General features: G+C 46.2%; 1 protein-coding gene across 7 annotated transcripts; it reads right to left on the bottom strand.

Annotated features, from left to right (window-relative positions):
* Positions 1-712: 712 nt before the first annotated feature.
* On the bottom strand, positions 713-25,719 carry LOC118508410 (ichor). 7 transcript variants are annotated; one of them, XM_036048175.1, is made up of 6 exons: positions 25,544-25,719; positions 23,121-23,836; positions 22,613-22,767; positions 22,388-22,498; positions 16,883-16,945; positions 713-5,348 (listed from the first exon to the last, which is right to left on the bottom strand). In XM_036048175.1, exon 6 carries the CDS (start codon positions 5,026-5,028, stop codon positions 3,079-3,081), a length of 1,950 nt encoding a protein of 649 aa, XP_035904068.1. In that variant the 5' UTR covers positions 5,029-5,348; positions 16,883-16,945; positions 22,388-22,498; positions 22,613-22,767; positions 23,121-23,836; positions 25,544-25,719; the 3' UTR covers positions 713-3,078. The 7 variants fall into 7 exon arrangements, with proteins under 7 accessions (XP_035904068.1, XP_035904067.1, XP_035904071.1 ...); XM_036048174.1 differs by lacking the exon at positions 16,883-16,945; XM_036048178.1 differs by lacking the exon at positions 16,883-16,945 and having other exon boundaries at positions 22,664-22,767.
* Positions 25,720-26,686: the final 967 nt, after the last annotated feature.

Below are 26,686 nucleotides of genomic sequence, written 5' to 3'. Positions count from 1 at the left end.
GTAACTTACCTTCATGCTGCGACCGAAGCTTCGATTTTTTGAACCATTTTTCGCCACGATGCGGAAAGCTATAAAATGGAGGGCATACGAAATCGAAGACTACATCTAATCGCACTAATCCTTTCGGCGGGCTGTGCGAATGTGCCCACACAGCCAATGGGGTTGTCGTTTGTTGGCTTTCCAGTAGCGTGAGAGAAAAAAAAAACAGGGTGTTACGCGAGGTTTGGCCAATTACAATCTGGGTTGTGTTCCGGGATGAGTGAACCGAACGATGCATTTAAATTTCCGCAACAAGTCAGCATGTAGTAACGGTTTCGGTTCGTTGCTTGACCAACTGTATTTTGAAGATGGTTCCTGTGTGCAAAGTGCAATTTTGTTAGCCTGACGTTATTACATTGAATTTTCGGAGTGCTTTTATGGCTGTGAGAAACCAAGATCAATACGTAGATTGGTTGCGAAACAGAACGTGGTTGAATAGTAGAAATGACAAAAGTTGATCGTGGAAATGATGATTGGCGTGTTACAATTAAATATGTACAGTTTTCGAATGAGATTGAGCAAATGGAATGAGTTTTCCGAAAATCGTTTACATAAGAAAAACTAAGAAAAATACTCCAGAAGGCTCTCGTAATTGCCGGGTGAAATAAATGTCATACAAACCGATAGATTCCTGAAAACCGTAGAAAATGAGAAAAACAAACAATCCACAAAATTCAAAACTTGCATGCATCTCCTAACTGTAGGTAAGATTGATTTTATTTCTTCTTTATGCGTGTCCATATTAATACATTTATATAGATGAGTCCGTTCCGCTTTGGAGACTGTCGGAAAGATCGCTTACCAGGCTAACACAACTTTTCCTATTAACGCTATCGCCTACCGCGGGAAACTGCTTTACACTGCTTTACATCCTACGCCGGCGCTTGTCTCAAGCTTGTAGCTTTGCAGGCTTGTGTGTACGTGATTGTGTGCGTGTTGTAATATGTGTCGATTTTTTCTTTACAATACATCCCTACCGAACTAAGAGTAACACAAGAAACAGGAGCTGAAGAGAGGTCGAAAAGGATGTAAGTGTCTATCTCACAGGTTAAGGGTTAAGCTATACGTAGCAGCAAGTGTCACAATGACTGTCTAACATTCGTTTGCTACACTCGAGTGCAAGAATCGCTCTAGGTCGCTCTAGGTGGAAAAAGTGCAGCTGCCAGCAAACAGACAGACACACACAGCGGAAAGTAAAGAAAGAAGAACGTTATAAGAAAATTAACGTAACGTATTCGCACACCTACTTAAGAAGTGGATATGATTAAAGTTAAAAATTGCACATGTTTTTATTTCTTCTCCTGTCGGCCTTTTCCGCCTGCCTACCGTCGCATCATTTGTCGCTTGCCTGCCCCGTTCATACTCTCATACACCTATACATACACTCACTCAGACGCTTACTGCTAGTGTATGAATAGTTAACCGATCGTATTTTAATTTCCCACATCCCAGTTTGTTAGCTCTACTGTACCCTACACGTGTAGTTTTTTTTGCGCTAATCTTTATCTGACAGCCGAACGTCGAATCGTAACGTAGACGGTTAAGTGAAGTTTATGGCGCCCGAAGAATCGTTGACTTCGAAAAGCTGATGTTGCGTGTTTTTTTTTATATTGTTCTATCAATAGACCGTACCGTTCCGGCTTTGTCGCGTTTTTCTCTAGCACGCTAGCTTTACAATGCACACCTATCGATACTGTTTACCTCCACGCAGCGTTCCACGTTCGGGTGCAATCCTATGTACACCACAGCTTGTTCTCGCTTCCGAACCGAACCGAACCTGTACAGATTGGTGTTTTGTATCAATTAACTATAAGGAAGACAGAGTTTTGTTGCGTCCGTATTAAGTGTTTGCGTTTATTACAATTATTACTAAGCGAAGGTACTGAAGGCGTCGCACAGTTTTGTGAACTAGAACTAACGCGAACTAAGAGTGGTAGAAACTTACATCGTACCTATGCAATTGGAATTCTTTCCTTTTTCGTTAGAGGGAGGAGCATTTTTGGAATGAACGTTTTGCACGAGAAACTCTAATGGACGATACTAATATAAGTTGAACAAATGGAAGAAGAGTACAGATGTGACAGCGAACGGGAATTAAAAAATACAAACAAACATTTATAAAACCAGTAACAATAACAAATCTTTAGTTCCCGTTTCGCACTGTCACACCGTCCCCAGTCTGTCCATCTGCATATCGTGACAGTAAACTGTTAGAAGTATGGTTTCTTCGTGCATGAAAGACGATGCCCTAACCGTTACTATCGCTTACCTTCTAGAAAGGTTGATCTGCAGCAAGCCCTAAAAGACCAACAGCTGATGTTGGAGTTAAAGAATAAATATCTAGCTTAGCGTTACATCGTACATTTGTTATAGATATAAATTACATCCACCAACAGCCCTAACTCTATTCTGCTCTTCCCGCACACGGATCAACAGCGGTCACTCTCAAAAAAAGCTTTGACAGCAACGTGTTGCCAATAGTGATAGGTGTAAACGCCGGGAATCAATGCCGGAAGGAAATAAATATGTTTTGTTTGAGTGTTACGAGTGCTTCCGTTGCATCGGTGTAACACCATCCGTTCTATATGTACACACCGGAACCGGGCCGTCCTTGTGGCAGGGTGGGGCCCACATTCAGCTGAAAAGCAGAATGGATTGCAGAATCTTCCTCCCAGCAACTACATCACTAATCTCCTGAGGTACGAGTGTTAACGTGTTTTGTTTCTTTGACATTGGCTGCACAGTGCTGCCCAACCCGGGTGCTTGAGAGTACGCAGACTCCTTCCGCCTGAACACGATCAATGCGAGCCACGCAGCTCATACGAACGGTACGTAGGTTCGATGGTACCGCTGATTCGATTGATCCTGCTCCAGCTCCATGTCGAGGTCCAGCTCCTCTAGGTCCAGGTCGGATGCAATGTTGTGCCGGTCGCCGTTGGGATGATACTCGTCGGTGACGGTGCTGTACTCGGAATCGTCCGACGTTCGTTTGCCTTTGCGCGAACCGGACGAACTCCTCGACGGCACCGTCTCTGATGGTCAATCGCGCCCAATCCGTTTGTGGATCTGCTGGTGCTTGATCAGGTGTGCCTTCTGGCGGAAGGCTTTGGCGCAGACCTCACAGCGGAAAGGCTTCTCGCCCGTGTGCGTCCGGAGGTGGACCTTAATGTTGCTTTTGTTAAGGAAACCCCGGTTGCAGATGTTGCACCGGTGGACCGGTTTCTCCTTGCCGAGAAGCCCGCTGAGATCGTTCGCCGCCTGGAAGCTAAGTGCTGCGGCCTGCTGCGACTGAGCGTTAAGCTGATGCTGCTGCTGATGCTGCTGCTGTTGTTGCTGCTGCTGTTGGTGGTGTTGTTGCTGTTGCTGGTGTTGCTGCTGCTGTTGATGGTGCTGTTGCTGTTGCTGCTGTTGATGGTGCTGTTGTTGTTGTTGTTGTTGTTGTTGTTGTTGCTGGTGTTGCTGGGCAGAGAGGCCACCGTTAGGCGTCGGTACGAGCGTTCCCGGTTGCTTCGACTGCTGTTTGTGGTTGCGCCGTTTGCTTTTTGGTGTCGTCGGGGAGTTGCTAGCGCTCGAGGAGGACGTCGAGGTGGTAGTGGTCGTGTGGGGATAGTTGCTCAGGCCGAGCTCGGGACTGCAGAGACCGTCCGGTTTGGTGAGCGAACCCATGGACCCGAGCCCGAAGTGATGTCCGTTTTGATGGTGGTGATGTCCCTGCAGGTACCTGCCGTTGAGTATGAGATTGTCGGTGGAGGTCGAGACGACCGAGCCGGGTGGACTAGTAGAGGTGGATATCAGCTCGCCGCAGTACGAGGTTGAGCTGGGCGCTTCCAGTTTGATCGGCGGTCCGTGCTGTAGTCGGTTCTGTAGCAGAGGCATGTACCCGTGCGTCAGCAGACTCTGCAGGGTGGAGCTGGTACCGGAGGAGGTATGTACAGGGGAGCTCGGCAGTATGAGTTCGCTGAGCGAGTCCTGCTGCGTCACGATTAGCTTACCACCGTCCGGCACACCGGTACAGGTGCCCTCGATCCACGCGTCTAGATCCATCCAGGAGTCGCGCGTATCATTGCCATCCTCCTTCTCGACCTTACTGCTTGGCACGGTCGTGTCAGCGATCGCAGAACCGATGATCGCCGCAATGTCCTCGATCGAGCTCATGTCGTACTCGGACAGCTCCTTCGTGTCGACGAATATCCGCGCACCGGACACCGAATCGGCCCCGTTCATGACACAGCTGTCGGCAGGTGCACTGTAGATTTTGGTACCGTCAAGCGACCCATCGGAGAAGAGCTTCACGTCCGCCAAACTGCACGCCGCGCCACCATTGTCCGCACTTGAACCGTCCGGATTCAGTACCGAGTCGGGCAGGCAGGTTGATGTGGACGAAACGATGTTGTTGTCGCTACCGGTCGAACCGACACTGGTTCCATTTCCGGTACCGTTTCCGTTGCCATTCGTGGTCCCACTGTTACCTCCCAGATGGCTGGACCCGCTGGTAGCTGCACTCGTGTACGAGTTCTGGGTGTAGTTGTTGTTCTCCTCCGGCAAGCGTTGAGCGATCGCCGTATAATGGTAGCCCGAGATACCATTGATCGAGAGGTGACCAGTGTTGAAGGAGGTAAACGAAGGCAGCGGCTTCACATCACCATTCCCGAGACCTCCTCCTCCTCCTCCTCCGCCACCACCACCACCACCACCTCCTCCTCCTATGTGACCGTTCGAGTGTCCGTGGCCGTTTGCACCGTTGCTCGCGATGGAAGCGGCCGAGTTGAGCAGCAGGTTCTCTAGGACATCCATCGAACTCTTTTGCGTTTCGCCATCGCTCGGCAGTGAGTCGAGTTCGGCCTCGAGCAGTAGCTTGTGGCCGTCTAGCAGGTACTGATCGGTGACGCTGGTGGACTGGTTCCAGCAGGGGCTCATCAGTAGACTTTCCACCTCGACCGAATCGTTCTGCGAGCTCATCTTGCAGTTGACCATGCTCTCGATGTGCATGGGGCTGGCGTTAGGTGCAGGCGTTGTCGCATGCGACGCCTCTCGCGTTGGCGATTCTCCGTGAATATCCGTGCGATCGCTTCCGAACTGGTTGATGGGTTTGGAAGTAGTTGTTGTTAGATTGAATCAAAAGTGACGTCGCTCTTGTAGCGTGTGGTTTGGCGAGGCTAGGGGCTTGCTGCCTGTGATGAAGACTAGGTACCCCACTAGGGTACCCTGGTGCACTATGCTATGCGCTAGGCAACGTACGTGCGCCCGTAAAATATGCTCCGTTGAAGATTCTCCGTTCGCATCCGAAGCTGTTCGTGCATGGTCTCGGCCTGATGTGTGTTATGGTTAGGAAAAACCGGATCGTTTATGAAACGAAACGAAAAAGATAGAAAAAAGCGATTTTTTTTTTAGTCAAGTTGGACATCTCAGTGGGTTGAAGTGTGCTGATGGATACATTTCAATATGAACTGGCAGTTATGGTATGTTCTTTCTAAGCAACGTTCAGGAAGCTACTATATCTATTACTTACTAAAATCTAAGCCACTGTATGTGCGTGTTTGTGTACGTGATGGTTCAGTGATGAGTGATGAGCTTTCAAAGTATACTTTTAAACTGTTCGCTTATCGCAACCCTCATAATCCCCCCCAAAAGAAAAACAGTCTAATTGCATGAGCAAATACCTGTTGTTGGTAATGTGTTCGAAAAAAACAGACGCTTTATTAATACGCAAACATATTTTCCGTTGTTTTACCAGCGTATTATTTTACGTGTATCTCTGTCTCGATCCCCAAAGCCCCCAAAGCAGGTTACTGTTGTTTGTCAAATGCATTAGAATATTTTTAACATCGGTCAAGAGCTGCGTGTGTTTGAGTGGGCCTATGTTTTGATTGTCATTGATGCCGCAAAGTTAAACAAGCCAATTGTAGGTCGAGTACATAAAACCCTTTCCTGCCTAACCGCGTAGATTTACCGAGAGTGTGTTCCGATATGCATACAATTCTCTCCCGCCGGGAGATGAACAAATGGCCGGGGTGATATGGATGTTTCCCCGTGCCGTTGACGCTTTTCTCAGACAAATCACTCATTTACCACCGCAAACAATGCACCGGGAACTCGTGACGCATGACAAAAATGCGTCAAATGAACACCGAAAATAATGGAATAGGTGCCAGTGTGTCACATCATCTGTAAACGTCAACGAACGCAAACGTCGAGAGTCTGCTGGCACTAGTACACCGGGGTACACTTTTGTGGAGCTATTTCATGCAAAACGGTTTCAATCCCGCGCGATCGGATCCCTAGCAGTGCCACCAACCCATCTGTCATCTGGATTAACGCGTTAATGGTAAAGCTCTATGCGTGTGCGACGCCCGGGAAGCAGCCCCTTGTTCCATGGGTGACTTTAATAACCTAGAAATGAATGTAGGTTTGTGGATGAGCTCTTTCACCTCCCGTGGTCCATATCCATAAGCATCGAGTGCTCTAACCGCAACACAGCGTGCTAGATTTTGTTGTTGCTGTTTTACCCTAACCCGGTTCCCGGCGCTCCGATGCTCGTATGAGGTTGCAGTTGTCATGTCTCTTTTTTCCATACCCTCGCTGGATGGGTTGGTTGTCCGGGTTTTTCTGCTTTAGCAGTGCATGCGTGCTGCGTTCCACCACTTCTCATTTGCATGCGACACCAAAAGCGCAACTCGCTTCACACATTGCTACCTCGTTCGTTCGGGGTCGTTGAAGCGCAGGCTTGAAAAATACTGTGTTTATGTTCCTTCCAGTCTCATTAGCCTGGGAAGGGTTGAGTAAAAAGGGGAATGTAGGGGGTCCAGTGGGTGGAAAAGCACAAGAGACAGGTTCGCGTATACCATCTGCATCAGGGAAGATGAAGAAGGGGAGGGCAAGTAAACAGATCGGAGAGCAAATAAACAAAAGTAAACAAAACGGAGCGCTGGCTGGGGCACGATCTGAGTGATGGAGTGTCACCTGGGAAAGGTGATTTGTCTTCGCGAACGTGATGTATTGGGAATTTATTCGCGTGGATTTGTTTGCCGTGGAACCGCTTTTTGTGACATATTTACTTGTGTATTTGTCTTTGTCTCATTGTCGCTGGAGGATGAGTTGTGTTTGTGGGAGGTAGAAAGAAGGAAAGAAAAGACCATCTTGCTGAAGTTGTTTGATGGCATTGAACATCCAGGCAGTTAAGTATTATAACGAAAAATAGAAACGATATTTTACTCGAAATTCTTTGCTTAAAAAAATAAAACAATTATTATCAAGCAAGCAAGCACCTATGCTGTAGTCGACTAAGCAAATCTACAGGTCTTGTCATAAGCTGTAATAAATGTCCAGCAAACGTGTAATCCATTTCCTTTCTTCTTACACATGATAGCGAAAGTATTCGACGGACCGACGGACGAAACAATCGTCAGTGGCACTGGCAGGAAATGAAAATCGAAAACTCCCAGCAAAATAATTACGAAAATAATGCCAGCCGTCGGCACGCGGCCAGGCACGGAAGCACGGGTAGACGTTCTAATGAGCGGGAATGGAAGAAAAATGGCACCCATGAAGTGGCAGTAAAAGCTGCCGCCCTCTCCGTTCACCCCCACAACCCCCCCTCCCCCTCCCCCACTTACCGATTTAAAGCCCACGAGAAGTTAAAATAAAACAGAAATCATAAAACATCCCGACACTCGGTGGAAGAATAATGCGAGAAACACGGAAGGTAGCAAGAGGCAACAAAAAATCACTCTTCCTATCATCCGACCCGTTGGTCCAATCATAAACATGGTTCTGTGCTGGCAGTGCTGGCAGTGTACAGGCTCCGTTTTGCAGGAGCATTCCTCTTGGGGGCATTATTATCGGGGCACAACTTCCCACCGAGAATACCAAGCGCAACGCCGCATCCAGCCAGTGCCAGATTGACCTATTTTCCACGTTCGGGTTTTTCCATCCACTGCCAACGCTCGGTGTGAAGCGGACAGAGTTGTCTGCCGTGGCCAGTGAAAGAGCGAGAGTGTGAGTGAGAGAGAGAGAGAGAGAGAGAGAGAGTGAGAGAGAGAGAGAAACCCAAGCGCGAATGCGTGGTGCGGTGGATGTTCTTCGCGAAAGCGTACTAAAATGGCCGGTGGATGCATGGAATGAAAAATACGTACACATCAAAAGATCGCGCAGGAAATGTGCCGACCAATTCCATACACCGTGAAAAGGGAACGGGAAAATTCGCTTTCAATCCGACCGGCTTCGTACCGTTCGGGAAGAGGCAGAGCGGCCTGGGGATGTTGGGGATGTAAACCTTTTTTTGTTTCTGTCAGTACCAACATGAAGGCGATGTTTAGTGCTATTGTGTTGCAATGGAACTGATTGCCACCTGCATTGGAATAGAATGGAGGAGGAAATGAACGAGCAGGCAAATGGCCATCATTGCTCGATGGTTAAAATGAATCCCCGAGAGTAGTTGTCTATTCGATTTTGTATTCTTCAAAATGTCAATCTTTCCTTTCTTAACAAAAATCCAATGAACCATCCACTCAAGCAATAATCCACCTTAAACTTAAAAATCATAAGATCAAAATTTTAAAATCACTTCTTCCACCAAGAAACATCTTTATCGCACACCCGGTAGGTTCGTCGCTGCTGTCGACGTCGAAGTCTCTTCGGTTATTTTCCTTCCTAGCCAACGGATCGGCAAAGCGTTATGTTTTTTCTCCTTTTTTGAAATCACATACTCCCCAAGCAAACCGCACTACCCGGACCCATCACCCAACCCCACCGCTGTCAACCGTTGTTGGGCGCACTTGAAAAACGGGTCTCCCCGGCACGCACGCACATCACCCGGGCGCAGGTTTGGTGGCCCCCACCGCAAAGAATGGAGCATAAAGCGGAGACGAAAGTAAACAACAACAACAAGAAATACCGTTATTCGCGAGACCTGCTAACACACTTCCGAATGCGCTGTTCGCAAGCACGAGCCGATCGTGGCGTCGAGCATTACTCGATCGTGCCCCTCTTGGGGTAAACTGTGTGTGTGTGTGTGAGTGCGAGTATGCGCGCGGGAGACAAGGAGAACAATGGGAGCCAACGAGCGTCAGCATGTTCGCGGAACAGAGATATATCTTCGCTGATCGCGTACGATCTTTCTCTCTTTCTTGTCTTGTCTTGTCAGGGGGGGGCAGTTACTTCTTCGTGCTGTTTTCCTGCTCTTCTAGCGTACAATTTCTCTACTTTAATGTGCCATTCGCATTCCACACTGGGGAGCAGCGCATAAAAAAAACCGAAGCTTTTCTTCTCTAGTGGTCCTATCAAAGAAATGTTCAAACACTTTAGATTTAACTTAAGCGAAAAAAGCTAGACATAAAGCAAGCTAGGGATAATCCACTTGAAGGTTAACAATTTCGTTAAACTTATGAAGCTCAAGTTTAAAATTACCATAAGAATAATGCTTGTGTGTTACAAAAGGTGAGCTAATTTTTGGAACATGAAACATTTCAAGTACTGAGGACAAAAAAGGCACCTGTTTGAAAGTTCGATTTTTTTTACATCTCGCTTTTGTGCTTCTCGATCATTCAGTTCAAAACGCAAGCGGAAGGAATACGGATGAGGGAACACATTGATTTCGATGCCCGTTGCTGCCACTGCGATTTCCTCTTTACGATTCCTTCATGCTTTCTTCGCCCGAGGCATGTGCCGCGAGTGCCGCCGCCCGAATGATAATGATGCTAAATGATGTTGATGATGAGGATGATGATGATGATGATGAGGATGCGGTATGCTCTCGTTTGCCCCTTTCCCATATGGCGACGTTGCTATGCAGGTTTTTGGGGTGGTGTGCTAATTGTTATGTTTATGGAATATGTGTGTGTGTGTTTTTTTCCTTCCAACAGCTCGACAGTGTGAGCTACATTTATGTTACAGTTTTCCGCATCCCGTCCCTTGCCAGGCGTCCCTCTCTCTCACGCACTTCTGTCGGTGAGCATCAATCGTAATCGAACGGCTGCACATCGTCAAACTCAAAGCACCAGCAACAATGTGTGCACCAATAATTTTCTTAACGATGCTGCTGGAAACATTTCGTCCGTGAAGAGTTGTGGGTTTGTAGGTTGTAGCTCTATCGCCTTTTTTACTCTGAGCTCTTGGAAAACGTATACTACGTACAATTAATGTTTTAACTATTTTAAAAGAGGCATTTGGACACACGCTGAAGGTGATTTATCTTCACACTCATCTGACCCATAAGCAAACAAAAGATGCAATACCACCAGGAAGGTATATATATATCTTTTTCTCACAACCGGCTTTTGATGTCTAACCTTTGACTATAAGGCACGGTGACCTTTCGGTGGTAGGGGGTATAACATATACCACCATATTCGGTTGCCACAACGCCGATTCCTTTAATGTCACCATTCAACCACAAAAGACTGGTCTGCCGGTGGTGTTTGTTTGTTTTTTCCCCCTTTCGGTGCTTTATCACCAGAATGATAATAGGCTGTGTGAAGAATACCCAAACGAGGCAGCAGTGTATCGTCGGCTTTCCATGCTGGGGTAGCTATTTTTATCTTAAGCTTAAACACAGCTTAAAATGAGATGTGAAGAAATGTGAAGCCGCTCATAAATATTCCTTGATAATGGTGCGTTTCGGACGGGGCGAAACCCCAAACTGGTGGCGCTATTCGCATAGGCGACACATGAAAAAAAAGTAGCTTTCTTTTGCTATACCGTTAGGGGAAGCATGCAAATTGAATGGAGAAAAAGCGGCGGCCAGCTGGCCAACTGACCAACTGGTTAGTTAAACTATTGTTGAATTCAGAGACGCGCAACATTATTCAAAACGATTTTGCGCTGTTATCGGAGTAGAATAAATGTTTAGAGAACTTTGGTGTCAATGTTCATAGCTTATTAGCACATGCAATTGATTGATTGATTGCGTTGACTAAAGTAATTGCGATAATTATGTTCTCAGTTCATCTCTTAACTCATTGGAATTTTTGGTGAATAATTTGTTTGAAAAAATAATCTCCCAGAGTCATTTGTCGACAAACTTTTAAACGTTGGTTGGCAAGACGCGGCATAATTTCACCACAACCGCTGTCCATCTTACTGCTGAGCGACAGCCATGCGAGGCCAAAGTCAAGACCGAACCACATTAAAAGGTCAAAAACGTTCTACCATGGACGAAATCCCGCCGAAAGAATCAATGGCACAGGGGTGTACGAGCACACTCACGGCTGAATGTGGGTCAGATAGGCCCCAAAACGAAAAAGCCTTCAAAATCGGGATACGATAAAACATGGCAAGAACTTTAACCCCGCGGGCGGTTTTCGTGTTGCGATGCGCGTGGTAAGTCAATCCTGTTTTTTTTCTGGGTGGGCAACAATGGCTCGCCGTTGGTTCGTGATCGTGAGATGCAGTCCCTCGGTTTGCAAAGACCCGCATAGAGAAGCATTTTTGGGTAGCTTATAGTACCCACAAAAAAAAGAATAACGATAAAAACCGTACACATATCATGGATTATTTGCCTGCAGCAAAGTTCTTTATGCGCCTTGTTCTTTGCCGGCGATTTAAGCGCGTGTAATCGAGGAAATAGCCAAATCAGTTATGAGGATCAAGGATCGATTCATGCAAACTTTTTCGAGAGAAAAAATAATATTCTTCAAAAAAAAACCACAAACCACGAAAAAAATATGACAGCAAAGAAAAGAAATGCTTTCTTTCAAAATTTCTTTCTCGTGTCATTAAGAAAGAATTTCTTCTGTCTTGTGTCGGTTTCTTCCAGTTTTTTACACGTTTCAAGGCAACGATTATTTTTTGCATCCGAGATCTTCGTTACGGTTCGTAGCCAGCTAAAACTCGATTCGGAGGTTCCTCGCCTGTCCGACTGTTGGAGTCTCTTGATGTTTTTCGTCGATGATGATTTACGACTTTCTGTGCAAGCTTTCGTAAGGCCATGGAAAGCAGCAAAAAAGGCATTCCCAAACGTTTTGCATACGAAAGAATTTGATATTTATCGTGCCGATGGGCAAGAAGGCGCACACTTCTGACAGACCGTTCGTTTTTTGTTCTTATGGTAAATTATTTTTTGGTTGAAATTTCGGCAAAAACTCATCATCTCATCGTATGAATGAAAAGGTTGACGATTGCAGCAGCGTAATGATAAATGAGCAGTACCGCTGCTGTTGCCCACCCGCTTCCACCCATTGCTCAGTGTGGTGCCATAAATCAATCGTTCACTAATTTGTCCATCAAAATTTTGCCACCGGACGCAATTTCTACGCACGGGTGAACTGTGGACAGCGTCGCTGTGGGCAGACTGAGACTTTTAATTTATTAATGAAATGTTGCTCGAGAAAGGTTGTACAATTTATTGCGATGCGTTCGCTCGAGGCGATCGTCGAGCGATCGTGTAAGCAGAGCGTGACCGCGAACCGCTCCATTGCAAGTGCAGTGCGTATCGTCCCAACGCGTTCACGGGCAAAGATTCCACTCTTCGCTAGCTGTCATCGTGATTGCCAGACTGGTAGGTTTAATAGCATAGCTAATCCCAGGCTAATAGTACTCCGGAAACGGGTTTTGTGCACCCAAAACGGCTACCGGAAAAATGTGTTATCAACCGGTTACAACCGGGCTACCAGCGGAAATGTGCAGGAATTTGGACTACGCACTACCACCAAAGGGCTAGAACCTGTCAGCAAGTGCAACCCCGAAGCACCGGATTCATTAATCACCCGGACAGTATGCAACCGGTGCAGCAGCAGTTGCAACCGATGCCGTGACCCCGGGGATGGATTCATTTTTCTCATTTAGCACCACACCCTGCTCACCGTCCGGGCTACCGATTTCCGAATGCCGAGTGTTTGGATACGGAAAATGTGCCTCAACCTTGGTGTGGAACGTCGGGATCAACCCAAATCCACCGGGCAAGTGGCAAAAGGAACGAAAACACACAGCGCAAGTGTGCCGGTTGGAAGGATGTTTTCCAGCTAGCCGTCCGTAATGGCGGCGCCCGGTTTGCTGCCGGGGCCATTAAAAATTAATCAGAAGCGAAAACTAGATTCCCTCCCGGTTACATCGATCCGACGCGGTTGTCTGTATGTGTGTGAGTGTTGATTTTTCATGCCTTCCTCCCCCCCCCTCTTCCCCCTCATACACCCGTATGAACCTGGTTGGCTCGGTGAACTTAGCACTGTCATCACGCCTAACGATGGTTTGATGGATGATGTTTCTCTCTATTACCGCGGCTGCTGACAGCGAGGATCACGAATGTGGCAGCAGATCAGAAGGAAGGAAACAAAAAATCAATCCATGTACGGGAAGAATGCTTTGGGAAGGAATGATTAATATTTTCATGTACTTCTGCTCAGCGCTTTAGATCAATCTCCCGATTTCAACAATTTGTAGATTCGGGCGTGAGCGTGAAAAGGTTAGAAGAATCGAATCGACATCATTCTGAAGCGTGTGGGATTGGGGAGTCTACTGCTGTATGGGGAAGGTTTGCTGTATAGGCTTGGGATTGTATAATTAGTTTGGATTCATTTGCTTTGGATGGGAAATTGAAAATATGTAGTGTGATGGAATATTTCCTGTTCTACCAAACAATGGAGAAGGTGGGAGCACAATCCAACCATAAGTTTGATCTTTTTTTTTTATTCTATTGATGCCATGATCTTCCAATTAATACCTTCGGAAAAAGCAATCAAAGTAAGCAATGTCTAACTGTCCTATAGTTGTCCACACAAATGCATGCATTATTTTGCCAGCCACCAGCAGTCACATAATAATTCGGCTGTTGCGACTAACAAGCTCGGGGTGGCCCATAACAAAATCACCGAAGTGCAGGAGTGTGTCTGCACACACGAGGCGTTCTAATGCGGTGCTAATTAATTTGCTTTGCTGATTAGCTGCCACAGCCGGGGCGACCGCGTGACGCTACCGCTCGCTAACGGCAATTAGGGGCGGGTGAAGAAAAACGACCATTTCTTGGCGGCGAACCGAACGGTGAAACAATATTTTGAAACGCCGTGTCGGTGTGGCTTGCGCTGCAGGTGATTACGATCGCTAGAACGTCGGGCAGAACGTCGGTAGAGATCGTGGAAATGGTACGCCCAAGTGTGATCAAACCCAACAAGTGTATTTCGTCTCTAAATGTGTTTTTTCCTATACAGACCTCGGTGACTTACGATACGAATCTTGAACCACCGTGAAAAGTTAATTATTTGCGGATCGTAGCTGCGCGGTGTGGGAAGTGGTGCAATAGGACGAACGAATCGCGCGTGCCTGTCTTGGCTAGCTGCGTCATCGTCGTGCCGCAAGCGTTGTCCGATCGAACGAATGTGTTGCGTTCGTCGGCACGTTCGAGGACTGGCTTGTTGCCGGAATAAGAAATGAAGCTCAGTTTTGCGAGCTGTTAGAGAAGGAAGGAAACCTCGATCTTACAGGCTTACCAGGTGATTGGAATTGGCATTGCCGTCGTCACCACCACGATCGGAAGGTTGGGGTAGACTGGCAGCCGTGATTCCTAGCGCCGACAAGACATGGTCGATGGTTTTGCGATCGTAAAAATCAGCGAACCATCATTACTGCCATATCTCTATTATTACTATCATTAGTATTATTAGCCGCGGTGAGGCGCTAATGGTACTGCAAAGGGGTTGTGTTAGGAGTTTCGGAGATTCCGCACAGACGGGTGCATGCATCTCCTTTTCCTTTCGTCGAACCGTATGCTGGAGGATTTATCGTCATGTGTGTGTTGGTTACATGTGTTTAGGTTTGAAGCTAAATGTGTCAGCACACCCCAAACGGTATAAGACCGAACTGTAGCCGGTCTGTTTCTTAGGCTACCGTTGCGTGCTAAGGCTGCCCCTTTGGTGATTAGTGTCCGGGGGGAGGGAGTGTCGTCGTTTACCGTCTATTGTTGGCGTCGTTTTGGGACTGGTTTCGGCAACACGCGAACGGTAGCCAGCAAGTGGAAACTGTTTCGGTGCGGCTTCGGAAAGGGTTGGAAATTGCATCGGATTTAGAAGAACGGCCCCTCCTGCCTTACGGTTCTCGCCGCCTGCAGTTCATCGTCCGCTCAAGGTGTTGCAGTTACCTTGCGATGCTATTTATTAGATTGTTTCGACGATCGTTACGATCGTGCCGGTGTTGCTGATTGAATTTGAGTGGTCGGTAGTATATTGCATCGCACGGTTTTGGAAGGTTTTGAGCCGGCCGAAGCCGCTCGGCGCAGTGTATCGATGTCTCAAGGAAATAAAATCAAGATGAGGCAATACCATCAACTGCTTCGGTTGACCGCCCATTCATTTAATTAGCTCATCCACCGCACACCAACCGAAGGGCACCCGGATTGATCACGGCACATTTGGTTCTGCCGTTTGAAAAGCGGGCTGCGTTTTATACGCACTGGAGGACCGTAAAAGAATGTGGAATTAATAATGGAGAAGAATTTCGAACTCGAACCAAAAAAAACTCGGCTTTGTGAATTAACATTTTGATGATTGAATATGTGATCATTATGACATGCAAAGATTTGAATGCATTTAGTGGTAGCATTAGTTAGATTGCTTTTCGTCTATCACGAATGCACGAGCATGACATGGAATAGTCCGAGGACTTACGAAGGGCTCTACATTTAAAACACTGCAGGAATCAAAAATTTAACGTATTTCGAGTTTTTGGAAGCAGAAAGAAGGATTGCTGAGCTTTTCGAAGACAGAGAAAGTCTCAATTGGGTTCCAGTAAATTATTTATTTATTTATTTATATTTATAGTTAGACGGCTTGGCGCCGTATTTACAGGGTTCCAGTAAATTGGGTGTTATATTTATTTATTGTAAAAATATTCCAAAAATGTAATTTAATTACTTTGAATCAACTATGCTCCTTACTTGTAGCACAAATAAATGAATGGATTAATGACTATAAGCTTTAATGTTTCATTCGAAATATTTTACTTAAGTGCGAAGACTTGCCTCAACTCATCATATATGGGTAGTACGCAATCGTGAAGCGCATGATATGATAAAGGCAATGAAAAAGAACAAGACAAAAAACGCACACCTCAAAACATTCCCGATCATCGCTCGAGCTTCGAGGCCAAACATCATGGTCCATTATGAGGTCAAGTGTGCGCCCGAGTGTTTCCTATGCGTGCCATATGCACAGGTTCATATGCTCAGCGACCTAATGAAATTATCAACCCTCCGCAACGTTTTCCTCGGGAGTTTTTGCTCCATCGAACCGTGTTAAAAAGCCAACCCCCCAAAAATGAAGCGATGCCCCACGATGAAACGAGCAGTGCACCGTTTGTAGGGGGTAGGGAGTTTTATGTTTTCTTCCCTTTTTTCTTTCTTTTGCGGTCACGGAAAAAGCACAGCAAAGAAAATGGACGAATTAATTATGATTGGGTACAAGAAATGCATGTTTTTTGGAGGGGGGAAATGAATATGAAACAGATAAAGATACGATACATGTGTTGATAGTTGTATCGATAGAATCATAAATGGATGTTATATTGTTAACTAAATACTCCACTTTGAGACACTGATTACCTGATATTTTTGTTATGCTTATCGGACTTTATGCTTATTGGACTTTTGTTTCTTTTGAAGGCTGCATTGGAATTAAAATATGTAGTCGATAAAAGTCATGAACTTGATAGTTTTGTTGTGGATCGTTAAATTCCAATACAAATAATCAATTAAATACACTGAGAACTTAAAGCACAAACGTTACTCCAGTGTTTTTTGCTTACTTTTCTTTGGAGCATCATACGACAGCACCATCTAACGGTATTGCTGTGTGGACCGCACGAGACAGACAGGCGAGAAAAATTAAAATTTATGAGGTTTTAGGTGGGAGGCTATGCTTACCTTCCTACGCTGAGGACGCGTTTTATTTTGTCTCGTAGCTCGAGCCGACGTTGATACGTCACCCTGTGGAAGCAGTGATTATGGTGCTTTATCATTCGATTACCAAAAGAAGATCAAGAGATTTAAACGGTGGCGTAGGACAGGAACACACCGTAAAATAAAATACTATTCTCAGCTCCAAAACTTCAAGTAGTTCCAACCGGACCGGTGTGGCTTGAATGTGTACCTACTCGTTCCCACTGGTTGCTATGATCGCACGTGTAGCATATTCGGCAGTGGTAGTAATTTAAACGACAATTGGTGTGAGCGTACCGCACAGCAGAATGCTCATTTTGCCAGTTGTTTAATTAAATTCAACAAAGTTTTGTTTTGTTGTAGCCTTAGTTCTGCAGCTCAGTTCTGCGTGGGTGCTTTACGGGCCGGGAAGAAACAGTTTAATGCGATGCATAAAAAGGAGCTTACTCGCTCACCCTCGCACTTGGACAAATCTGGCGTCGAAGACGAAATAAATAAATAAATAAACAATATCCATGCCTAACGTGAGCAAATGGCGGTGTAGCCATAAGGAACCTCCCGTGCGGTAAAATGTAGTCCAGCCACCGATGCAGTTATGTTTAAATGTTCCATCTAACGGGTTTCGGTATTTTACAACGCCACGCGGACCAAACGCTCGGCCACAGGGCCACTGCGCTTCCCACCTGTTGGAACGGTCCGGTGCGATACAGTTCGGAGCCCGGTTGCCTTACCGGCTCGGTACATTAGGAAGCGTGCCGGGGCCTGGCGTAAATGTGACTGGAACCGAAGGTGCACAAGGCACGCAAACTTGGCGAGCATTTTTTGTTTCTCTACTCTCCGCCCAACGGGCACCTGCGCATCCGTGCGATATGCACGAACGATTTTGAAGAAAATAGAACAGAACCGAAGGCGGCACAGAAGCTTAGGTGGCCACCTACAGCTAATTAGCGCGGTACCGTACCGGACGGCTTGGGGGTCCTGGTCCGTTTGCAGGTGCATTGTTTACATAATAATGCAACTGGTGCATGCAGGCGCGATGGACAGTGTCGAGCAAAGGCGGACACAGAAGGAAGATCGTTGGTACAGACATATCGGTTCATAACATTGGACGAATGCTTTTTCGTGACCAGCGTTAGCGGGATTTAAACTCTGTTTAAAGCACAGTTGCTTATCGTAACAGTATCACTAATGTTGGATAGAAATCAGAACATCGTGCAGAGGCGTTTGGCATCTGATGATGATGGAGCTTTGGCGGAATATATTTGTGTCTTACTATAAATGTACGACACTGCAGGTAATAACCAGAGGTTCAGAGAGTACAAATTTCATATAAGTAATGCAAACAAGACGCTTGTGTTGATCTGCATTTATATTGTACGTTTCATACGTACATATTGAACATCCAACTTGTGGTGATCGTGAGAAACAACTTGTCGTGGTCCTTATGTAAATTCTTACTGTAATGATCAGATATAAACAATACCATCCATAATGATGAACGTTATTCGAAATGTTAAGCTTATGCCAAGGATCTCTATTAGTTCACGATTAGATCGTGTTTTACGATTACTTCAAGAAGCGATTCGACTTATCACCGTCCGATTTTATCAAACCGATTGCAACAAAAACGAAGCCTAGCTTGCTCAAAACTCGTTTAAATTCTAAAGTGCAACAGGGTGGCAGCGTTGCAATAAATTTTCCAAAAACCCTTAGCACCACAAATTAGTGCTGACGCGTTCGACCGTACGCATGCGCTCACATAGGGTCAAAGGCCTTCACATATTGATATTAAAGTAACGGCTTCCCAAACTTGATCTTGTTGCTCGCTGCGTTCGAAAGGGCACCCGATAACGGGTGCGTTGCCCAACAAAAATCGATGAGCAGTGTCGGCGCAGCACCCGGCGCGCGAGGGAGTGATTTGGTGAGCGTGCGTCGACTTATCTAAAATTAGAAGCCTTATTTCCAATTCCGATCGCGCTCGTGTCGGATCGGAATCGGAATTGGGCTCACAATCCGAAACCGTTTCGTATCGGCGTTGCGCCATTGGAGCTGCAACCGGTTGCGCGGTGTTTTGATTAGCCGTTCCGAAGTTCCGTTGCGACAGTTTTACGAAACCTGTCCCCAAGCCGACAGCAATGTGCAGCGATGTGCCACGCTGGGCCAGCCAGCATGTTCAACCCAATGGTCAATGTCAAGCGCTGCAATGCTCTGCCACGCGATGTTTTGGGGGAGGGAACGCATTCGCATAGGGTTTCCGACCCACAGCACAGGTTTAAGGTCACCCTGGTGAAGGAGAGAAGAGGTTGCTGATGGGTCGTTGAGGTGGTTTCGGTTCGGTGGTAGAAACAGGTCCACGGATGCGTAAGGAACGATGCGTTCCATAATGCATCTGCCCCCAGTGTGCGGAACGTATCATGCATAAATTCATAAACGGTCCCCACAAACCCTTCCCTGTGGGTCGCCGAAAAGTGGCCGAATCGAATTCGAAGTTCGGAACCTTCGGCAAACATCTGACCGGCGACTAGATGGATTCCTCCCCCAGCCGTTCTTCCTCTCGTTGGCCGTTAGCCCCGTTCACCGTTAAGACATCCATTAAGTGGGCCCACTAATTTGCTCCGAAAGCAAATTGAGACCCACCCGGGCGTTGTTGCGTAGCGTTCGGGTACGCACTTTTTCGGTAAGCATCTTGCGACTGGACGAACCGACCGACGGTACGGATCGGGCTTGGCGACGGGCGGCGGAATAATGGAGCACCGACCGGCCAGGCAGGGTCACGGAATTGAACGCGATGCGTAAGCGATACCAAACGAAATGGACACTGAAGGCCGAACCGTGGGGAGACCCGAGTGCCGTTAGTTTTTCACAGTCACTGACCATGATCATGATCGTCTGGTGGTGAGCCGTGAGATGCTGTTCGAATTGGGGGGAAGGGAGCATCTTGAGGACCACTCTACCAACAAGCCTTTTTTTTTTTTGGTTTGGTCCACTGATGGTGGCTTTTTAAGCGATTCTTGCATTATTATTCTTCGTCTTTTCCAGCGGTGACTTGATTCTCTGTTTTTGAACCAACAGAGAACGAAGAACTTCAATGGGTGTGAAGGGTAGAAATGCTCCGGGTTTGGATGGAATCATATTGCTGGTTCGCCGGGTGCCGGATACAAATTATTAGAGGTGGTTTAATTTGATCAAACAATTTGGTTGTTCCCGATCGAAACAATAGCCGTCGACTAGAGACAGGAAGGTTGCTCAGCTAGGGCACCCAACCTGATTCTCATTCTCAGAGCACACTTAACAGCTCAAACAATTAGCGGTACCTACATTTTCTCTAATTATGTCTGTCAACTCGTGCCAATTGCCTTTCGGTGCCTCATTTATACCAAGGGGTTTGTGGTTTTTCTTGCTACCTTTGAAGTGGACGTTGAAGCAGGTTGGGATTTCTATTAGAGCAAACAAAAATCATGATGCATTTGAGCCATAAATTATGTTTGATACCGTGGGCCGTAGATTGAGACCGATGACTGTTTGACCATGTTGCATAAATTCATCCTTCGCCGTGCGTTTTTGAGCGGCGAGTGCGAAACGAGTTTTCCCACTGGGAAAGAAGTTTTAGTGGGAAAATGTATTGCAATTTTTACCTCCCGTATACCGTATACCCCATATAATGATCGTGTTATCGATCAAACAAGTTTCGTACGCCACGGTCGCTTCCACACGTATCATTGACGCTGGAAATGGACACGATTTTGCATCCGGGAGCGCTCCAAAGACGATAATGTCGGTAATTGGAGTCCGTAAAAGTTCTCCCGTACTCCCGGGAGAAATTTATTCACGCTCTGAATTTCGCCCAAGGCACCACGCGCTAAGTGTTGATGGTTTTATTGCGTGGTCAGTTCGGTTTTCTTTCCCGCAGAACTTTGGCCTCATGCTTCATCCATTCAGCCCAAAAGACTCGAGCGCGCTTGCTCGGAAACCAGATCCATCATGCTCAACCTTATGTTGCTGGGCTCCTGCATTGCTCAACCAACCACCAGCTCGTACCTTTACCGTGCCTGCCGACGGTCAGTTCGGGAAGAAGCCGGTTTCGGCTTACGGCCAGCATGAATGATTCAAGTTACCGATAAACGCTACGCCATGTTTGCTGGTCGACCGAACCAAAGCGGGCAGACAGCATCATTCTTGGCGCGGCTGACAAAACGTTGCGCTGTCCCGGAAAGTACGCTGCGCAAGAAAACGCTCCGGCGGGATGGAATTGCATCCGTTCGGCGCAGACGACGGCGATGATGACGGTGGCGAGTCAGTGAAATGGAAAGTAGGTCATGCAGCCCGCGGGACCAGGATCTTGTTTTTCGGACCCTGGGCAAGATTCTTGTACCGGGCCTGCTCCCGTACCGTTTACACTCTACCTTGAAGCAAATGAGACGCGTTTGCTCGTTTGCAAGAGGTTTGAAATTGTTATTTTCGGTTGTTTTATTTCATACCTATCAATCATCGCTGAGAAAGCATGTTCCATTTCCGGAAAGGGGGTTTCCAATTTTAAGCTCAGATAAGTTGGAGGCGTTTGGTGTAATTGTATGGTTTTTGCTCATGTACAAAGGTTTTGCGTAATGTATTTTGCGCTTCTCAATGCGCAATGGCGATTTATCATAATTATTTGATGCCTACTATTAGCGGTGTGGGTCAGAGTGTTTATTGTTGATATGAAAAATGTTATTTAGGGTAGTTTCGTTTGGTGCTTTTTAATAGGTATACTATAAATACTTGGTTACTAACAAATCCAGTAATTGTCTGTATGAAAGTCGAGTATAAAAATTAGGTTGATTTTGATAAGTATTTTTGTGATGTGATTACCATCTGGTATGATGGTTAAGAATGGGGATAATAAGCAGAAAAAACTACGACTTTAACGATCGACAAGATTACTATAACAAAGATCATAGCCAGGTTTCAAATAAATCTTACTTTATGGTTGTAAAACACAAACACAACCGTTCAATATGTGATCGTAATAAAGGGAATGCCAAATCATCACATATTCCCATGTATCACTTAGCGCGGATGATGCGAGAGTTAGTAATGTAGGTCAACAAACTTTAACACTTAACTCACTGCGAATATCTTCCATCGTTCGTTGGTGACTCACGGACGTGTTTATGCATCATGGATCGTAGTGTATGGGTAAAACTACTACCGGTTACTATGCGGGAAGGATCGCAACGATGAGTCAAGTAGTTCCGCAGATTGCGCAATTCAATTTTGGGAAAATACAGCTATGCATTTACTAAGTGTACTATCGGTTCCGTGAATGATAAAGGATCACTATTTTAAATGTGGAGTCATGTATGACTCATACAGCCCGAAAGTATTTCAAGACTTAAGTCTATTTCTAGTAGGTTCAGTTTTTCGCAGAAATAAAATATTATTTATAAGGTAAAAGCTAAAAAGTGTTGCGAAGAAAGCAGGAAAAGGAGAAATATTGCAAAGTAAGCCAACCTTCAGTCAAGCAGTTAAACTCCAGCGGTGGAAGGATATCGCCCTCGGCATCCGTGTAGTACGGTTACGATCCATCGTCAGCGGAACGGTTCAAAGGTTTGGCGTGCGTGACTGATACCCATGTAAACATCGTAAAGAAATCATTAAAACGATTTACGGAACCTATCTGTCGCCGCAAACGAATCACACAGCTGCCGAACGAACGAGAACGGGCAGCTTACTTACTCTGTACTGCGCGTACTTTCGACTGGGGTAAAAGTATTTAATCACACTCACTGCTCTACGATGTCTTACACTAGGCGATGTCGTACATTTTTCGGGAGCTTTTTTTTTGTTTTGGAACAGCCGACGGCTCGAGGGGTTTTCACGGTCGGGGCAAACTTGCGTATCCGGTTGTAACGGTGGAAGAAATTTGAGAATTCCCCAAAAGACGTAAAATGGTCATATTTTTGGTGGTTTGCTTAACAGTCGGTTAGTTACAGTGGAGATAGGGTGAAGAAATGTTAGCTGGAATGAGGAAACTTTGGAAGCAAGAAGCAGTAGCTAGTAGTTAGCAACGTAAGTGAGCTAATCGGTTGTACTGATAAGAATGAAGTAAAGAAATTGGCAACAATTTCTTTATGATAGATTAGTAGTTAAAAGTTCTTCTCTAAAAAGCTACTAAGCAAAAAGGATAGACAAGTTCTAGCAGGTGAAATGATTTACAATAGAAAAGGATAAAGGTTGTACTCACGCAAATCGTTTACGATAGTTCGATGATAGAAGATTTGGAAGAGAGTATTTGCATAGATGGTGGAGTGTTTGTTTGTTTTTTTCTCTATCGATGTTCACCTCCTTTGGCTTTGGGGTGAATGGTTTAAAATCGTGTTCTGTACAGATCCAATTACAATGAAAGCCCACTTAAATTCGGTCATAAGAAGGAAGAAGGCCAACAAGGACGCATAGAACAGGAGGTAGTGGTGATAGAAGAAGTTTCAGGCTGTCAGCCGAACAAAACTGAAACTAAACGTTCTTTTGAGGAATTTCCAAATCATACGGCAGAATGTGCAGTATTTACAGACGGAAAGGTCACGGTGAAGAGGGGTGGGGGAGGGAAAGACGCGTGCTGCAGGACCACACAGATGATCGGCGTTGCTGTACTCGTAACACTTTTCGACGAATGCTGCGACGATTTGCACACAGGCAGCTAGCACTTCAGACACTTCTTGCTCCTACTTTGGAGCTCACTTTGGAACGGTTCTTCCGTTAAAGAAATGCACTTCTTTTTTATTTTTATTTTTTTTTGCGTAAAACGATGTAATACTATCACTTGCGTGTAATAGTTGGCGCGTGTTGATAATGTTGTGTTGGGTGATGAACTTCACGCGCGCAACCGGAACTTGGTTTGGAACTCACTTTTAATCACTCACTGTATTGTGAACACTGTACGATGTACCTATGTCACTGTCACTGTATCACAAGAAGAAAAAAAAACAACTTCGTTAGAGATCATAAACCATCATTATTAAACACCATGCATCGTTTGGGGGATTGTCGTTATGGTGATTGGGATAACTGATAGCACTGTTAACATATTCAGGTTTCATATGGGTTTTCATTGCGATCACCGTTTATTTCGTTTATATGTAATGCACTTTATCTAATTAGCACATGGTTCACTTCCTTCTTGGCGGGCCGAACTGAACCAGAATGAGCCACGTGTTTTTATTTATCTTTTTTTTCTCACACTCGTGGTACGGTAGCACGGCGATGGTTGTTTATGTGCTTACTGCTATAAGTATCAAAACAAACAGATCGGACATCGGCTTTGAAGACAAAGTAGGGAAAGAGCCCAAAATATGTTGTGTTAACATTAGTAAAAAAAAAACACTCAACGAAAAAAAAACTTCGAAACAAAGTATGAATAATGCTTTCAATGTACTTTGACACACTTTTGGGAAGTTGTATATTTTTGACGAGTGGCTTCATAAAACAAACCGCACTTATTTCCTGTATTTTGTTCCAAATCCAAAATATCATAATCTTGAGGTACATTCTTTGAAGCATTTAATCACATTTGGAAGACCACTTAAAGACAACTCCCGACACCTCCATTACTTGATTCTATCACAATCACACACTCACACAACCACACACTAGCTCACATATGTTGTCTTCCCGTTCACAACTTCTTCCTACACTTGTCACACGCACCAGCGACGTGGAATTCCAGCACGGAAAAGAAAACTATCCAAAGCAAAAAAATAACGACCAACTATAAAGTGGGTCATCGTCACCATGCTTTGACAGCGGGCTCCGGGGCAGTACCGTCTTCTGGTGCGTGGTAAGTGGTCACTACCGCCCATCAAACTAGCACCTCCACCGAAGCAACGCTCGACTGGTGAGTGGAGTGCCCGGCCTGTATCGGGTAGACGTCGAATGTGCGTTCTATTCACAGCAGCACGTTAAACAGTCACTCTCGTCCGCAGTAATCCATTCTGCACTATTCGTTTTTATTTACTTATTACACACGATCTTTATTTTTTTCCACTATCCGGTCGGCCGGTGAACTAGGGAAGTCAATTATCATTACTTGGTGTTAAACCCATTTTTAACTTCTCACTAATATGTCACTGGCTGCTAGCTTCGCTGCGTACGGCTGTGATAGCAGCCAACGATCCGAACCTTATCTTCGTGCACGATCACTTTGTTTTCGATTGGCAAAAATGAGCCCGGAAATAATTTGGTGCTTGCTTTACCATTACATCACACTTATGCACCTGTATGTCACATCCTGTTTTGCCGGGGTGAAAGATTCCTGACACGTGCTGGTTGTTATTCTTCACTTCTTGTTCACACTTGAAATGTGGGTCACTAGGGTACTACGTCACACTTTCTTCCTGGCAATGTCGATGATCGACGATCGCTAGCTAGTAGTAATGGCCCGAATGGCTGCTGGTATAGCCGTTCACAGCCGGTAGCAGCCGTTCACAGCAAGGATACGTAGTCAGTTCACCCCATTTAGCTTTCTTTCCATTTGAGAACCATAAGGATCAAGTAAATTTTCACTTCAGCTCAGTACGGATTCTTGCTGCCGTATTGATCCGATCACTCACACATTGATTCCACATACACGCATAATTAAAAACTAATCACTTGAGCACGCAATTTACTCACTAATTGCACTGGAAGTCCTGCGAACTGCAATGACGACAGCGACAGTACGGTCAAGGGTGCTGGCGGTGACGACGACGACGACGATGACGGCGGTGGCGACGGTGCTGACACACGGGACGGGACAGGCCAAAACCAAAATAATGCGCACGTGAACCGCACGGACGCAAACGCATAGAGCAACGATCGAAAACAAACTGGCATGCTGGCCACGGCCTACCAAACGGTCCGGCTGGCTTCTGGCAGAAGGGATGCTCGTCTTCGTGTCTCGCTTCCTCTGCGTGGCCACAGCCGCAACCGTCCTTCTCTCTCACGCACACTCTTTTCTTATACCTGGCCGTGTGGTGGTATGGGTAATGGAGGTCCCAAACGCACCACCAACCGTGAACTCGAATTCGGCCGCCTATAGGCACCGTACCCGTTCTTTCTCTTTTCCACCCACGGCTGGACGACCGAGGGTTGGAATTCACTGCCGAGGCAAACTGGAAAACTCTCTTCACATGGAAATCCAAAAGCTCGGCTACGATCGGAAACGCGATCGGTCTTTCTCTTTTCACCCTCCAAGCCCGATCGTACCCAAGGGGCTGCACGTGCGTGCGTGAAAGTAGGAGAAAGAAGAAATGGTAGGAAAGAGACCGTGTAAACAGTCGACGAGGGCGAGCCGACAATGCGTACGAGCGAGTCGGGAAGAGTGCAGTGCGAGCTTTCAAAGGCCCGAAAGCTCGGCACGATCGCGAGCCGAAGAAATGGGGTCATTCGTGTGCGAGCGGGACCGTACGATCGTCACCCATTTGGGGTGGCTTTTTAGCGTGGCTTACAAAGGGGTGGGTTGGGAAAAAGGGGTGAGGGGTGGGTTTGCGCGGCCAAGCGCGATGTATGCGTGAGCGGAGAAATGGTCCACTGGGACAACTGGGCGGCGGTAGGTAGCGAAAGGTGTGCGATCGGGAGAAAATTTCTTTTTGCGGTTGTGTGCGCGAACGATGTGGCGGCCTGGCACGGTGTCGTATCATGTTCTTTTTTGTGCTCTTTTTCTTCTTGTGCTGTTTTTTTTTTATGTTCGTCGGCGACCATGCCATCTATTGCCGTGTGGCTGGCTGGTGGTTTCAAGTGGCGCGCGCCCGTCTTAAGCGTGTGGTTTTGCTGTTG

Source organism: Anopheles stephensi, chromosome 2 (genome assembly GCF_013141755.1).
Source record: "Anopheles stephensi strain Indian chromosome 2, UCI_ANSTEP_V1.0, whole genome shotgun sequence".
Lineage (NCBI taxonomy): Eukaryota > Metazoa > Arthropoda > Insecta > Diptera > Culicidae > Anopheles > Anopheles stephensi.
Note: the sequence above shows the minus strand (reverse complement) of the source record. Positions and strands in the feature narration are given on the sequence as shown.

What these genes read in the sequence shown, in the direction of transcription:
- LOC118508410 (XM_036048175.1), bottom strand. Translation starts at nt 5,028, where the DNA reads ATGCACATCGAGAGCATGGTCAACTGCAAGATGAGCTCGCAGAACGAT.